Below are 17,161 nucleotides of genomic sequence, written 5' to 3' on the forward strand. Positions count from 1 at the left end.
TGGTTTAGCAGCAAATTAATTATTGAATATCGACTTTTCTCTAGCACTTATCACTCCGGCACACGAAAGTCGTACACACATGAAAAGTTATTGAATTTTTTAATTAGTTATATCCAAGATTTCGCAAAACACAAATCGATCGTTGTGTTTTGTGGACATTCAAGAATACTTAAGTATTTTAGTTTTTGAGCCTTAACGTTAAAAATCGGCTGAAATATTAAAAAACATCGCTCTTTTTCAGTTTTTACAAAACGACCATTTTTTATCCCGATAAACAATTGTATCGTTCATTTTTTCATTTTTCTCCACTGCAGTACTACTTTGCACAGTAAACTCACTTCATAACCTATAAAATTAGTAAACAAACCTGACAGCGTGACAAAATGAACTCTTCAAACATTTTTTTAAATAATGAAATTGTATAAAAATGTTGGTACTGTACCGATTATATTTCTTAAATAATAATATTATTATTTTCAGGTAAGTTTCGTCTTTTGAAATTTTCGAAAAATATAGTGGTGCAAAGATTACGTACAAACCCATCTAACTTAAGGAAAGCTGTCAACCTTGTTGTTGTGCCCCGGAAATATTTTGAGCTAATTATTTCTGCATTAACACAAAGAAAAAACGGCCACTAACCTCAATCTCTCGGTGTTCGCTGTAACGTGTTTCTTATTGCAAAATCATGTTAAGAGCGATTTAAATATTGTTGGATCTCGGCTTTCGACGTGATAGATAATCGCCGTAATGTAAACTTCTGCTACAGCAGAATTTAATACGCATCCGTTTAATAAATAGTTTGAAGACATGCAGTAGCAAATCGTGATTAAAAGAGCTTGACTAATAATTCCTTGCGGGGGAGGAGAGAAAGAGGAAAGAGAAGGGATAGACACGGGCATTAATTTCTCTGTTAGTGGATTTATTGTATCCTGCTAACGCACCACCTTTCACTGAACGTATACAAATGCACGTTTATCGCTTCAACGAAACTTCTCTCATTGCACCTCGTGCAACAACATTTTTTTCAGAGGCTCCCAGATCGTATTCGCTCTATGTTTATATTTTGCGATCACAAAGCTTTTCAGCGCGATAGAAATGATGTACGTTAATGTTTTCTCCTATTCGTATGTATTGTAAAAGGTTTCGATGCAGATCCTGGAAAGGTTAACTGCCTGATTTCTTTTGAATCATCTCGTGTCCTTTTCTTTTGAGGGATTGTAGCATTGAGAGGGAATATCGAACCATGATCCCGTGGATACGAGGACAAAAATATTGCTGCATTATTAATATTTATTGCCTCGACTATAATTGATTATTTAATTGATTGGTATGTTACTGAGGTGTTTGCAAAACGGTGAACTTTCGAGAGGTAAAATAAAGCTCATTTTCTAATTTATATGATTCTGGAAAGTTCGATGTTTACCTGAGGCTGAATTGCGGGAACTAGCTGTCCAAAAACAAACTTGAAGCTTGAACTCTTGTTATTTTTGAGCAAAAGAGTTGTTCGTTATTGAATGCTTTGGCGGGTCCATTTAACAAAATGGATTGGGACTATTGAAAAAGTGGAGACCCTTCGAAAGTGCTTTGTAGAAAATTGATGTTGAAGGTTTCGAATGCCTGTAGTGAAAATTGTACAATGTGAGTGAATAAAAAAGATGCAAGCCAAAGGTCAAAGTGTAGCAATAAATATTCGATATCGAAATGCCAGCTGAGCAATTCCTTAAGCCAAAGTGGACTAGATCAATTTTTCATCTCTATCATCATTGCTAAAGGCTACCAATCTTGGATATAACCGTGCGGTCTATCAGCTAAAAGCAGGGTGTGTCGCTATCTCTTCTGAACTGTGGAAATGAGTTTTTACGGTCTGTTTTAAATGGAGCATCTCCATCGCGATATATTTTCGTGATCCCAGAGTAGAATCGATCAGAATTCGCTCATATATTTTCCCGACATTCGCATCTGCTCGAAGTTTGTTTTCGAGCCTTCCGGAAGTCGTTCAGCTGGGAAGAGAAAAATAGAGTTTGACGAGAACGGTCGCCAGCAGATCCTCCACACGTTTTCTCTATTTCCGGACATAACAGGTCGTTCAGTCGCTCTAGAAAGCGTGCAAAACTCGAGGGAAGTCGATATATATCGAGGGCGTGTGCCCCCAGAATGAATTTCACGTTTATATGTGTACCTGGGAAAAACTCGACTGAGGAATCCAGCTACAAATGCATTTCAATCCCAGGCTCAGTGAGTTCTCATCGCGTCATAATGATCCGTCTTTCTCGTTTATTGTTTCTGATTCTATTTCGCAAATTTGCGATTCATTCATGCCAACAGTTGTACAACAAATGAATGTTATATAAATATGCTTTTGTAGTCAAATAAATACGAAGCGAACCTCGTGAGAAAATACGTATGTGCGCAGGGAGAGGTCACAAGAGGTCGTCGACGACTGCATATATAAATTCGCCATTTCGTCTCGTGGACGATAAAATTTTTAAGATATTGATTCAACGAGAAATAGGTCAACCTTGTCGTCAGGACCGAGAACGAAGCTTATTCATCCACGAACATCTCGTGCGAAAAACTTGCTTTGTGCAAGCATAAATATAGTAGAAACATGTCAAATGGGGCCATTTTTAAATATTAAATTTGCAAATATGGAGCACTCGTTTTGCAATTATTTTCGAAAACTAATTTTTCCAATTTCTCGAACCAGCACAGATTTTCCAGATCTTCCGCCTGTGTCGTTTCGATGGACCACTGGCATGCTGATCGAAGCTCAAACTAAACGAATAAATTATCGAAAAAAAGAGAAAGACGGTGCGAGAGATCGCAATCGCAAAATTCAGATTCTCAATAATCTTCGATGAAAAAAATTGAGAGAAAATAATCTAACCAGTGCCTGGATTCGGTATCACGAAAAATATATGCAAAAAAAGTTTCCTACGTACGGAAGCAGACATTCGTTCGATAAAGTTTACTAAGAAAATAAAGCTAAAGAATCCCTCATCCGAAATAATGAAGTACAGCAACGATCCTACTATTGATGCAGAACCACACTATAAAAAATACAAAAGTACGTAAAATATAAATTTAGATTCTATGGCACGACGAAGAAGAAAAGAACACACACGTAAATACACACACACACACACACATCGTTTTGAGTACATAAATATGTCGATATATATTTCCATGTTTATCCGCCTCGACTGGAGACTGAATAAAAGAACTGAATAACTGAAAAAAAACGCGTAAACCCTCTCGTTGCACAATTTTTTTCCGTCTTTCATTGTCGAGACAGTTGCCTCGCGCTGTTACATAACGCTCGTGTACATTACACATATTGTACGTGATGTCGGTGTGCTTCACAGGCTTTTTAACCCGAAGGCATTTCAGGTGCAGCGGAAAGCAGGTATATTGCCCCGACCGAGCACGTATCTTATAAGCAGCAGCAAAAAGGTTACTGGGATAGGCTGCTTGCCTCTGGCCAATCATTATTCTCGATGGCGGAAGAAAGATTATTATTGTAATAGACGTTCTTATATGTACACATATTCTGCGATATATAAATCCGACGTTGAATTAACGATGAACACAAAAGCATATTAGCCCAGCAACACAAAGAAAATACGAGCAGAGGTTGGATGCAAACGTCGACAATGAGATAGACAGGTGGACGAATTGCCATCATCGACTTTTTTTTCCACCCTGTCGAGAAGTAAACGTATTACAAACGATAGTTTGCACAGAATATAATGGGGCCAGAACGATCAACAGTATGCAACTCGCGAGTTAGCTTCATGCTTTCGGGGACACGCTGCAAATTGAGAAATTTTAGCTGACGTTGAATAATTGAACTGCCATACATGCATTTTCAGGGCATAAAAAAAAAGCGATAGAAATACGATGAGTCTTTCAATCGAATGATTGTTGTTATTGGGAAATTTGAAAATTTCAAAACGACTCTGAATAAACGTACGAGAAATTTTGTTTGTTTACTTTTATTGTAAAGTTATAATCTGTTACTACAAATAACAATAAATAATTGTGAAATTATGACGAGACAAAACAAGCTTCAGATAAAGCATCCAGCCGTGCTTTATATCTCTGTGTTGGCTCTGTGTTGGGGAATGATTATTGTCGTTGGAAAATTCGAAAATTATAAACAAAATTGAAATTAAAATTAAAACGATTCTGAATGAAAGTACAAGAAATTCGGTATTTTTATGGCTTTTAAAATCGATAGTAATGCCAAGGTTCATAGTCTATTGCCTTCGAAAAAATTTTTTTTTTCGGGCATTACAACCTTGTCTCATTCGACTCAGAATCGCGTGAAACATGTTTCGAACCCATCGTGCGAGGTCATTTTTTGATTTTTGAAATTTTCGAAAATTTTCAAAATTTTTGAACCTTGACATTTTTTTATGGTCTATTGCCTTCGAAAAATTTTTTTTCTCGGGCATTACAACTTTGTCTCATTCGATTCAGAATCGCGTGAAACATGTTTCGAACCCATCGTGCGAGGTCATTTTTTGATTTTTGAAATTTTCGAAAATTTTCAAAATTTTCATGGTCTATTGCCTTCGAAAAATTTTTTTTTTCGGGCATTACAACTTTGTCTCATTCGACTCAGAATCGCGTGAAACATGTTTCGAACCCATCTTGCGAGGTCATTTTTTGATTTTTGAAATTTTCGAAAATTTTCGAACCTTGACATTTTTTCATGGTCTATTGCCTTCGAAATTTTTTTTTTTTTCGGGCATTACAACTTTGTCTCATTCGATTCAGAATCGCGTGAAACATGTTTCGAACCCATCGTGCGAGGTCATTTTTTGATTTTTGAAATTTTCGAAAATTTTCAAAATTTTCATGGTCTATTGCCTTCGAAAAATTTTTTTTTTCGGGCATTACAACTTTGTTTCATTCGACTCAGAATCGCGTGAAACATGTTTCGAACCCATCGTGCGAGGTCATTTTTTGATTTTTGAAATTTTCGAAACTTTTCAAAATTTTCGAACCTTGACATTTTTTCATGGTCTATTGCCTTCGAAAAATTTTTTTTTTTCGGGCATTACAACTTTGTCTCATTCGACTCAGAATCGCGTGATACATGTTTCGAACCCATCGTGCAAGGTCATTTTTTGATTTTTGAAATTTTCGAAACTTTTCAAAATTTTCGAACCTTGACATTTTTTCATGGTCTATTGCCTTCGAAAATTTTTTTTTTTCGGGCACTACAACTTTGTCTCATTCGACTCAAAATCGCGTGAAACATGTTTCGAACCCATCGTGCGAGGTCATTTTTTGATTTTTGAAATTTTCGAAAATTTTCAAAATTTTCATGGTCTATTGCCTTCGAAAAATTTTTTTTTTCGGGCATTACAACTTTGTCTCATTCGACTCAGAATCGTGTGAAACATGTTTCGAACCCATCGGTGCGAGGTCATTTTTTCGATTTTTGAAATTTTCGAAAATTTTCGAACCTCGGCATTTTTTCGAGTCTCTCAATCTAATGATTATTTATTTTTGTTACTTTTATTGTAAAATTATAATCTGTTATTACAAATAACAATAAATAATTGTGAAATGATGACGAGACGAAACAACTTTCAGAGAAACCACCCAGCGACGCTTTATATCGTTGGGGAATGATTATTACTGTCATTGAAATATTCGAAAATCAGGAACAAAATTAAAAATAAAAGTAAAAAGATTCCGAATGAACATACGAGATATTTGGTCTCTTCATCATACATTAGTTCACCAATGTCGATCGATATCGATACATTATTTACTGATCTCATATCGCAATTCAACCGCACGATTGATTTTCGCCTGTTAAAATTCTCTTAGAGAATCACACGAGAATATTCATCCAAGATCGTTGAAACGTACAATTGTCTATGAGCTATGAGGCTAAGGTAAGTCGAGGCACGATCACTTGTACCAGTGCATGCTTTATTCACACGTTGAAGTGTACGCCTGGCTGCAGAATGCAACGCAATACACATCTCTCATCGTGTTCGAAAGTGCGCTGACAGTCTGCAGTCGAGATCGCGATGGAAATATCCCTAGTTAACACTCTATTACAGTCCTCATGTTACAATAATATTATACTATACGCCACAGTACGAGCGTATGCTCGGGACCTGAGAAATATATTAATACAATTATATAAAGAATGTAAAAGTTATTCCATCGGTTATGAGGAAGTGGGTCATCGTCGTAAGATGAAAAAGTTCGGATCTCGGGAACAATGGATCACGGAATCCCTCGTGGGAACAGAGTACAATGCACTCGATCATCTTTACTTCTCTATTTCATTTGGTTGAATGGAACATAGAAATGGTAAGGAAATTTGTTTGATTGAGTTCCCATGAAAGTGTTCACGAGGCTTGGGCTCATAAATGCAGCTGTCGGTGAGCCCGAATATTTTGACAGCTCAGGAAAAACTCACGAGGCAGGATTAGATTAAATTTTGAAAAAAATGAGGAAATTTTTCAATATTCCACAGACTACTCTGTAATACTTTTTAAAAGACTCAAAAATAAGCCGAAGAGTCTTCGAGTCCGAGTGAATCAAGGAGGAGTTTAGAGTAGCCAAGTTAGTGCTAATGATGAAAAAAATTGAATTTATAAAATGAACTGGCCACTGAAATCCGAACAAATGACTTACTCGGCCGAGGGATTTGGGGAAATAATAAAAATTGCCCTTGTGAATATGCCAAATTCGAATTCTCCGTGTCTACGAACCCAAGAACTTGTGTAAACGTAGAAAGGAATTGTTAACGAGACCCCGAGTCTGTAGCTTCGCGCAAGTATGTCTTGACGACGTGAATGAAGATGCAGGCCACCGGGTAGCTCGAAAAACGACGAACGGGAAAATGCACTTAGAATCTTGACTACTATAATGCTCCGTAAGAAAAAAAAACTGTAATGTGATGAAAAAAAGGAAAATTGACGGTAATAAATGAAGTCGTTGGATCCTTGAGATTCGCGATGTAAAATACAGTGTCTCGCTCGTTGAAAGAGTGTGTCATTCGTCTTTCCGATGTTTCTCACTGTTGGAGCACACTTTCTGGTGGGCTCAATGAGCGAGCAAGCGGAAACGCACTGAGCTATGCCTGCGTTTATATATTTCTTCGCGAACCCATAACCGAGAGGGAAAGAGAGAGGCTGCTCGGGAAAGATTAAAATAGGAAGTTATTTTTACGAGTAAGTGAGTTAGACTTTCCTCGAGAGCCTTGCGAAGGGTGCGCATTTCTCCTTTGATGATTATGAGGCGAAAGAAAAATGAATGCGATTGGTGGAAAACGGAAATGGAACAAATGGCTGATGCCAATGACATTTAGCTTCAAAACGTCGCGATGAATTTCCCCATGTTTTTCTGTCAATTCAATTCCCAAGAAAGTCTATTGAGACGCTCAAATATCGGTGGAGCGTCGATTGCTTTTTCCCTCTTCAAACATTCCAAACGTTTCTTATCGAGACTTTTTATCAATACGATATGAAAACTGGAAGTACGAGAACGTTGGATCGAAAGTAATTCGTGTCGAGCTCGGACAAATCGAGCAGGAAAACGGTCGTCACTGGTCGTTCGTTTTTGATGGGAAGAAGCCCGGGGTGAGCGTATTATACGCGCTCAAACGCGGACACTAGTCTCAGCGAACACGTGGAGAAAGTCTCGACTGCTCGTTCGAGCGCGAGAGAGCCGCCACAGGGAACCACAACTCTCGGAGGATTAATCGCGTCACTGGAATTCTAAATGCATAAACGGCGTCCGAAGATGAACGATGCTGAAAGACTTTAATCTCAATAAAGTTCGACAATATACATTCCAACTTTCAAACACCCGATTGATCGATCGAGAATCCATCTTGTCACGGCTTCGGATCTTCCATCCAAGTTGAATACAAGGCCGTCGATGAGAACGTCTCCGTTTCAAAGTCCCCCTATTTTCCCACTGCAAAGCATTTTATATGGAACTGCTGCAATGTTTAAATCTCAACGATTAAGCAGAGACGTCAAAAGTCACATGGGTTGAGGTTCACCCAAAAATGGCCCTTTTTTTCTCAGCCTTCAACGTTATCCAGAAGTCAAATTCAACGAGATTTTACAATTGCGATAAAATTCCCAGTTTGCCAGTTGCATTGTTACTTTTTTTGGCTATTTTTTTATCGCAGCAATGACTTTGACTTAAACTTTCTCCAGATCACTTCCACACAGCTGTTTCTTCTCCATCTACGAAATCGAATTATGGAAAAAATGAATTTGGGAGTGAAACATGAATCAGCCAAGTGTACAGATGATCAGAAATCATTACGATTCAATCGTGTTTTAATTATTTGTTTAATTCTCACTTTATTTTATGATTACGGTCTTGTCGATTATAATCTGGCGATGTGCACACTTGTCAACTAATTTACTCAAAACTTTTTTTTATGCTGAAGTATTCGGATTACATGAGCTTGTAATTCGAAAATATCGACGTAAATAAAATTACATTTCAAACTTTCTTGACGAGCAGAAAACATTAATAATTAATACGATAGACCGAGTAACAGTTCAAGAACGTTTTACTGTCATACTTTAATTATGGACCGTTTCCCAGTGCTGGACAACGTTTAATCGGAGCTTCTCTTTTATGATGGGAAAAATATTGAAGTATTCATGCTGCAAGGCACAAATGGCTGGACTGGCAGTTAAAAAACCGAACAAAGAAATTGTTGGATACAACATTTAGTGTGTGTAATACGACACACGTCGTCATACGAGCCACGTAACGTGACGTCGGAAGCAACCTGATTTATTATTCAAGAATATCAATATACACGATAAACTCGACGTTGTTAACTCGTCGATCGATATTCATGTAACGAAACAAAGCCTGCCCCATTTTTGTTGGCAAAATGAAGGTTTTGCGACGCCACGAATACGTCGCTTTATTTCCGTTAAAAAATAGCAGTTCCAATCAATTTTATGCCCAGAATTGACGTCGACGAGACCGAAGTTTCCAATCCTTTTGTTGGCTTTTCACGGATCGTTGTGTTAACTTAATTTTGCGCGTGCTACTTTTATTTCTTCGATACAACGCATTTTCACGGTTCACAGAGATCTGCGGGTCTCGAGCGTCAAAACTTTGCTCCAATCTTGCCTACAATATTAAATCATACGAACACGAGCGAAGAGTCGTAAAAAAGGCTCAACAAGGACGTTAGAAGCGAGTTGTACGACTGCATATATTATACTTTTTAGCTGCAAGATAATAACCAATAGGTGCAGCAGGAATCGAGTCCATGCTACGCTCAGAGCGGCTTGAATAATACCCGTTTGTCAAAAGCAGTTTTTGAAGGATTTACACCACAGCGATAAATCGATTGTTTTGTGCCGATATACTCACTTGAGCACTCGTGTCAAAATGCATTTCATGGGGACGCGTATATTTATATTCGAGGAAGTTCAGCTTCGGAAATAGAAACATTGATTAGCACGAACGAATGTTCACTTTCATGTGATGACCGTGAAAACTCGACCCCGAAGAAAGACGAGAATAGAATAATCTCATCCTCATTCAATATACCGGCTGTCCCGAAAACTATGTTGACATAAATGTTGAACCAACTTGGAAAGAGCAAAAACTCGAGTGGATTGAAATATATTAATCGAAAAGGTAAGAAAATAAAAAATCACTTTGAAAGTTTGGAAGGTTCCACAACCTCCAATGTGAGATGGTGGGAAAATTTTGAAATATAACAAAGTGTAGACACGTTCGATTAATCGAAAGTATAGAGAATCGGGAAAAACGTCATTCACAGTGGCTCGAAGTGTGTGATGTTTTTGTTCGTAAATCCAACTTTTTAAAACGCTTAATAAATCGTACACTATTCTTCTAGCATCTGCGGAGCCGCATTATATTATGAAAAATGAATTTTAGAGGGCTGTTGAAACGAGAAGGCTTCCAAGTGTTTTTGTTTCAATTGAAAATGTTTCTGGCGGCTCCAAAGTGAAGGGTAATTTCGAACATTCAAAAAATATTGAAAAAAAGGTATTTTGTATTAATAATTTGAAGATTTTTTGCCCCAAGACTGGAGTTTAAGTACGAATTTTCAGACACGTTGTATACAGAGAATCAAATCGAGATCACGCACATTTGAAAGTGAAAAGATTCGACTTCTCGATGAATGACCAGCATGAACAATGAGAACACACGCAAATGCGTCGAGATATTGAAATGAGCTTCGAATGTGATGGCTCGTGAAGTCGGCTTCATTAACAAGGAAGATTTCCAAGCGGGAATTTCCGACCAAGGTATCCGGAAGCTCGGAGGTAAAGGGGAAGCCTCTGATGAGTGCGTGTGCACGTTTGAATTATCACGTTACGTATTCCAGCTGCGTCGAGACAATGACCTGATTTGAGGTCGAAACGATCTGGCTCATCCATACTCAGATAAAACCCTCTTGCTCCGGAAATCATGCACACATTCTTACACACTTATGCTACACAAAGCCTGTATCAGGTATGCGGAGACTTTCGCGAACGAGGAACGTAGTAACGAAATAAAAAGTCGTCGAACAGCTTCGGGGAAAAGCCAACGAAAGCCAATTCGCTCTTGCTTTCCTCCGGTACTCCAGAGCGTTTACCCATCGTCAAAAACCGGTTTTCTCACATTAATTATCATTCATTTTATTTACTTACAATTATATGAAGTCTGATCTATAAAAATTTGATGACTGGCGGAAAACGGTTAATCCACAAAACAAGTACTATAAAATGATTTAATACGAAGATCGAGCTTATCACTTTGACGTTTAAAAAAAAAATAAAAATAAAAATCTCTCTGGAAGAGTATGAGTGAAATTAGCTTTGAGGTTTTATTCCATGATTCCTCTTCTTGTTTCTAGTTTCGTGAATGTTTTTTTTTTTTTTTTTTTTTGAAAATTGAACTACTGGTCACCACGCATTTATCCATGGTGTTTCATGGATTTTGTTGAAATGAAATAAAACTTTTTTTCGTAAGGATCTCTGCAGACAAACGAACAATGTTTTCAGCGTATCTCTTGCATAAATGTTCGATGCACAATAAAATCATTTACGATCCATCAATTTTCGGTCGTATTTTCCTGCGACCCAGACTTTCTCGGGTTTGATCTTCGTATGAATGAGTTTCTAATAGTCGAAGGAGGGTCTGAAGCACTCTGTCACAGGTCGGTGACGCTCATCGCGTTGCTGAATTTCAGTAATTTGTTATCATTAAAAAAATGCTCCCTAAAAAAATGTCCCAGCATCGTAAAATCGTGAATTCGTTCCATTCAATGGCGACTAAATATTCGAAAAAGGAATGTGTCGAACAAGAAGGAAGTTGGCCAAGTAAATGCACCGGGTCACGTATGCAGACTGAAGTTGCGAAAAAAGCCAGGTCATTGGAAAGCAAATTCGGCTGTCTCATCAGCAAAAAAAACGATGAATTAACCACTCGTTAACTAAAAACTGATTTTAAAAAATTAAAGAATTTTCATTCACGAGATCTAAATTGCTTCACACAAATAAACACCACTCACCATGACAAACCAAAATTTCATGATCGATTGCTAACAAAACACGAAAGAAAATTTATTTATATTCGACACCGAATGCCCTGTACAGATTAATGGCCAAAAGGTGAGAAAGCTGAGGCACCTAAAACTTCGGAAGTCACGTTGCACTTCCGTTTTCTCTTAAGGTAGTACAAATACTAACAGACCTCGGTTCACAATGCTTATTATCAGTGAAAGTTGTTAGTGCGTGAACGTTATACACAAACGTGGACACAGTCAAATGTACATGTCGATTTATGTATTATTACGAGAACTAATTATCAAATCATGGGGACGCACATAGATTTTTTCTCCGCGAAGTTCAAATCGAGTCTTTCAATCCTTCGTTTACGAGACAACGAATAGTTCACAGTTAAAAACTCTTTGAGACACTTACTCCAGATCCAAGTTGTCCAGTTGTTCCGAAACATTGCTCAAACTGTCAAAAGACTGGCTGAGGTAGGAGGTTTCAGCATGATGCATTTTGAACTCTTCCCTAGAACAAAATCATTCAATAATTAGAACGTCACGTTAATACTTCTAAGATAAAAATATTTGTGCGTATCGTAATGGAGTTCAATTTGCAGCGTTACTATTCCATTCTCTTTCTTGACAATGCATGCACCAAAAATGAATATGAACAAAATCCAAATGCCGCTATTCGATCTCTCATCGAATCATCACTCCAAAAATTGGAGCGTTCACCCTTCAATTTAAACTTCTCATTGAATCGGACCGTTCGAAACGTAAACATTTAACAATCCGTTTCAATTTCGAGACTAAATAGATAATTGGAATTTCGGGTTGCCTTCCGGGCCCGGAGATTCGTTCGGACGCTCACCCTTTATCCAACTTTGATTATAATTTACCGTCCCAGGCAAGAGATCCGCCCAATGGGCAATTAAAAAAACGCCGACGCACGATACGGAGGCACGATAAAACGTCTACGATTCCGAGCTCGTACGAGGGACAAATGAATGAAACAATTCACGAAATATCACTGTGGAGCAGACGTAAAAACTAACGAGACGAACCGGCCATCTACCCCGCCGCATACGACGTGATAACTTTGGAACTTGCGCAATGCGTGTTCTTTCTCAGTGCATATAACAACACGTATACGTATATACGCGGCCTTAATCGAGTTTAATTGGCACATATGGGTTTTCCGACACGAACTATAATGCTTTTTATACAGTCGACTATATAGACGAGGTGTTTGGTCCAAGTGTTATTTAACTTTTACTACCGGGCACGTTGTACGAGTGCTTGTTTTTCTCTTTTCTTTTTTTTATATATTTTTATCGATGATTTATCATTAAAGGATCGTTATCAATTTAGCCACGTACTCGTTACTACTGACGATACGTATTGCGAATATTTCAACGAAACGTGGTCCGATTATTGTTTTTGTCATTCTAACTTCATCTCCAATTCGATCAGTATTATTTAATACTATTTCTTTCTCGATGGTTTTGGCGAATCAAGTATTTAAGAGCCACAGCCCTTGGTCCCGACACCAAATCATGGAATTTCAATGTGTGAAGAACTATTATCGTTGCATTCGTAATGGTGTTCTATAAATGTAGTGAAATGAAGCTCAACTTATGGGAACCTCATTTAGATGGAATACTTTATGGAAATATATTTTTAGGATCGAATTTATCAAGGTTATCGACGATCAATTTCGACGATGGAAGTTCACGTACAAATAATGTGTTTTGGACCAGTGAAGAGAACTCGATCGTAGCGTAAAACTTGAATTTTCGTTTGTTCGTTTGATCTAAATGTTTAGCTACGACGATATATCTCAAGGGCAGTGCGTGAAAGTTGCACATGCATTTCACAATCGGATAAGTGGAGCAACACTTTATACACTTTTATTCAAAGAAGGCATGCAACAAGAAAAACTCGGTTGTTCGTACACGTTTTTTGGTGTCATCCACTTCGCGAACAAGCACTCACTTGACACCTATTTAACATTATGTCGTACACGAGCGACTGTATGTAAAGTTAAGTGTCGCGGATGGACAGTGAACGACGTGTAAAAGCAGCGACGATATCACCGGAGTATCGAGGTCTTCCGCCTCACCCCACCAGCAGGTCTATAGCCACGATAGATACGAACGACCAACTTCCATATATTCGTGTCCTTGATCCCAAATGTACTGGGGCACTGCGTGACAGCAGAAAGAACAAAAACTGGCATATGCACTCGGGAAACCCCTTAAACGCCCCTTCATCTTTTATCACCGAAGCTTGGGTGACCCAACTCTGTAGTGATGCTGATTATCGGGCTTTCTCAACCTTCCCGATATAAAAAATAATCGGAGGTCACTCTCAGTTTTCTACTTTCTCGCAGTAACTGCGAATATATCAATGAAAATCGGGGCGAGCGAGTTTATTTGTCAAAAATCATTGCGACGCGTGGATCAGACATGAAAGATAAAATTTTGAGCCTCGATCATCGCGGTTATAGCCCAACAACGATGTATTTGGGTGCGATTTGAGTTCGTAATCTTCATTTTTTAAAATTCGAGCCCTGCTCGCACGCTGAGTGCGACTTTTAGGAGAGCCTGTAGCCGCTGAAGCCCCGGTTTCCTGTTTCGCACTAATTTCTTCCCGACGAATGAAGTCAGAAATAAATGGGCCTGACGGCACAGCGGATATTTCGTTTTTTGTTTTCTGTTTGTTTCGAGATTGAAAGCTCGCGCGAAGGGAGAATGAGAGTAAATAAAAATGAAGAAGAATCAATTTTTGTTCGTGAGCATAAGTATACAAGCTTCCGTTGAGCACACCAGGATTGTAAAAGGCGGAATACGCGGAAGAAGATACCGAGGAGCCTCAAATCCGCTGACTCTCGTGGGACAGAGAATGCTCGCTGCTGCTGGGTCTCTAAAACCTCTTTTGAACGCTGGAAGTAACTTCGTGCTCGATGAAAAACTCGATAACGCTAATTACCCGAGCACCGACAGGCACGTGCACTCGGTTCAATCCGAGAGCATGCTCCGTTGGGCAATTTCTGCAAAAAGACTATTTAGGACCGAGCGATAACTGAACGGGTCTCTTCGAAAGTTGCTGCGAAATCGGTGCACGAATCGTCACGGTTGTCTCCAAATAGATATTGGAAGATTGAAACCATCGAATATCTCAACAAATCGTGTTTTATTTCTGTTATTTTTATGCCACAAAAATGCTTATACCTTTCGAAATTTTGTCACAAAATATTCCGAAGCATTTCGCACGAGTTTAGTTAGTGCCATTGACTGTTAAAAGTGCAGAAATTAACTTCATACGTTGCGTCAAAAAAACATGAAAAGTATTATCTGCAACGATGTTTTGTGGTTTAACGGAATTCGATTTTTATTCGTCGGCGACGAGGAAAATCATTTTCAGCGAATTTTCTGCACGATAACGAGTTTTATCGAACTCCTTATCAAAGCCTGCCCACTCAAAGCGAGCGATCGATTTTATTTATCTGATAACTTCAGGCGAAAGAAAGCGGAAATTGAATGAAGTTTCCGGGCCAGTTCTAAAGAAAAATTCCAACAACAAATTATTTTGATACACTTTATTTACTTGCAAAAAGTATTCAAAATTTTACACAATTTTCGTTAAGATCAACGATAGCAGCTCAGACAACCGGTTTAATTTAACTCTCAGCGATAATGTTATCATTCTTAAGATTTTTCATCATTGAACAATAAGAAAAATGATAATTGGGTGTCTACTCGGCCTGTCAAAATCATAACGACGTTCAGCGAAGCTCATTTCTCGTTAATCAGAACGCACATTCGCTCGCACAATTGTTCGTGATGTTCGTACTAATCGATCGGTCATTAAACCGTCTATTTCTGGTATTTTGGCGAGCATAATTCAACGTACTGGAAACCCATAAGCACTTGTACAAACAGATAGGAGGCTATACCATGAAAACGAAGGAACAGAGAGCGAGAGGAAACAAATCGTTGTAGAAATAAACTTGCATTAATGTGTCGATTCAATGAATGATTATACTTTTCTTATTTTATCACGACGAGAACACATTTGCGATGATGATGCATGGGTCTACGCGCAGAAGGGAAAACAATTTTTTCGAATCAGTCTCACATTCGTGCACACTTCAATACGTGAATTGATTGAACGGATAAGAGACTCGTCAACAAGCAGAAGTGGCTCTAATTATCGAAATACAGATCCTCACCGATCGCGATGGCACTCCGGATCAGCCGACATGTTCTCAAACCGCAAGAAGCCTCGTATCGTGATGGTGGACACAAAAAGTCTGAGAATTTTGTACGAGTTGCAAGAAAAGCTTAACTCACACCTACGATCGCGACGGACTCAGTGAAGAGAGAATCGACGTTCTAGAAGAAGCAGGGAATGACCGAGGGTTTTGTCAACCCAGCTACTCGTGGAGTTTATCTGTTAGGAGCTTTCTCTATCTCTCTCCTCCGTCTCGTTGATACGACAACAGCTCATCGCGATTACACACGCGACCGCGAACCCATTGTATTTTGTCGTGGTGATGCGACTTGCTCGAATTAAGCCATCCGGCCTCACCCATTACAAAAAACATTAAAAAGAAACATAAAATAACAGAAAGCTAATTCATGGGAAAGTGGGAAATATTTGAAGAGATGGAAAAAATAAGAATTCGCTAACTCAAGGTAGTTCAAACACGAAACGATTTTCTTAAGAAAGGCTTGAAATTTACACAGAGTTTCAATGGGTGACACGCATGTCAATATTTAAAGGGTTCGTCTTATTGGTTATTTAGATAAACGTGCTTAAATATGGAGAAAAATACACGGGGGTACAGGGACTCGTAAAAAATCGTTTATCCTTCCATATAACAAATGAGCGGTTCTTACGAAGTTTGTGAAAAAGTACACAATAACAATGAAGCATCTGTCTTTTTATTTATACTTTTTTCTTGATCCATTTCCCGTTGTGTTTTCCCTCTGCGCTCTCTAAAGCGATTTTTTACGCTAAAAACTATACTATTTTAGCCAGAGACGAATAAAATTTCGGGTTCAGTCAGTCATGAATCCCCGATTATAATTAATGGCTTGTAATGTCATTCGCCAAAAGATAAGTTGAAAAAATTTATCTACAATTTTTAATTAATAACTCTAACATCAATTTAGACTGATAATGTTTTTAATTAGGAAGTGAAAATCGATCCAACTCAGACACCCATAAAATACGATCCTACGGGCATTATCTGCCTTAATGGATAAAGAGAACGAAGCGTACAAAGAACAACCACATTTGCAGTACCAGTCGATCGCAAACTTGAAATATTACAAGTAAAATCTCCCTCTACTTTCATAGTTCGTTGGATATCGTGCTGATAAGAACTAAGACCTCGACATATTTGCCAATAAGTGCTGTAGATATCGTTCGTATCAATGTTATCAACTATATTTTCTAACTGAGACGGCTTTTATAGTATCCAGCCACGTAGAAACTCCTCTATTGACTCCGAAACGAGAATTATTGATCTTGAGTCATGTATACTCACAATTTTGATTGGGCGCATTCAAGGCTGTCTAATCTTATCATCTTGGTGTTTATGCTTTGTGTCATTGC

At 38.3% G+C, this 17,161-nt stretch overlaps 1 protein-coding gene across 3 annotated transcripts in view; it reads right to left on the bottom strand.

Annotated features, from left to right (window-relative positions):
- The window catches only part of LOC122412549 (uncharacterized), a 47,586-nt gene extending 31,769 nt beyond the window's left edge, over positions 1–15,817 (bottom strand). For 2 of the 3 annotated variants that reach the window (XM_043422174.1, XM_043422172.1), the window contains exons 1-2: positions 15,771–15,817; positions 11,964–12,062 (exon numbers count right to left, since the gene is read on the bottom strand). In XM_043422174.1, the coding sequence (XP_043278109.1) occupies positions 11,964–12,062; positions 15,771–15,802 (131 nt within the window). In that variant the 5' untranslated portion in view covers positions 15,803–15,817. Of the gene's footprint in view, positions 1–11,963; positions 12,063–13,491; positions 13,524–15,770 lie in introns of those variants that run through there. The other variant, XM_043422173.1, reaches the window with a different exon arrangement.
- Between the last annotated feature and the right edge of the window lie 1,344 nt (positions 15,818–17,161).

This window comes from Venturia canescens, chromosome 6 (genome assembly GCF_019457755.1).
Source record: "Venturia canescens isolate UGA chromosome 6, ASM1945775v1, whole genome shotgun sequence".
NCBI classification, from domain to species: domain Eukaryota; kingdom Metazoa; phylum Arthropoda; class Insecta; order Hymenoptera; family Ichneumonidae; genus Venturia; species Venturia canescens.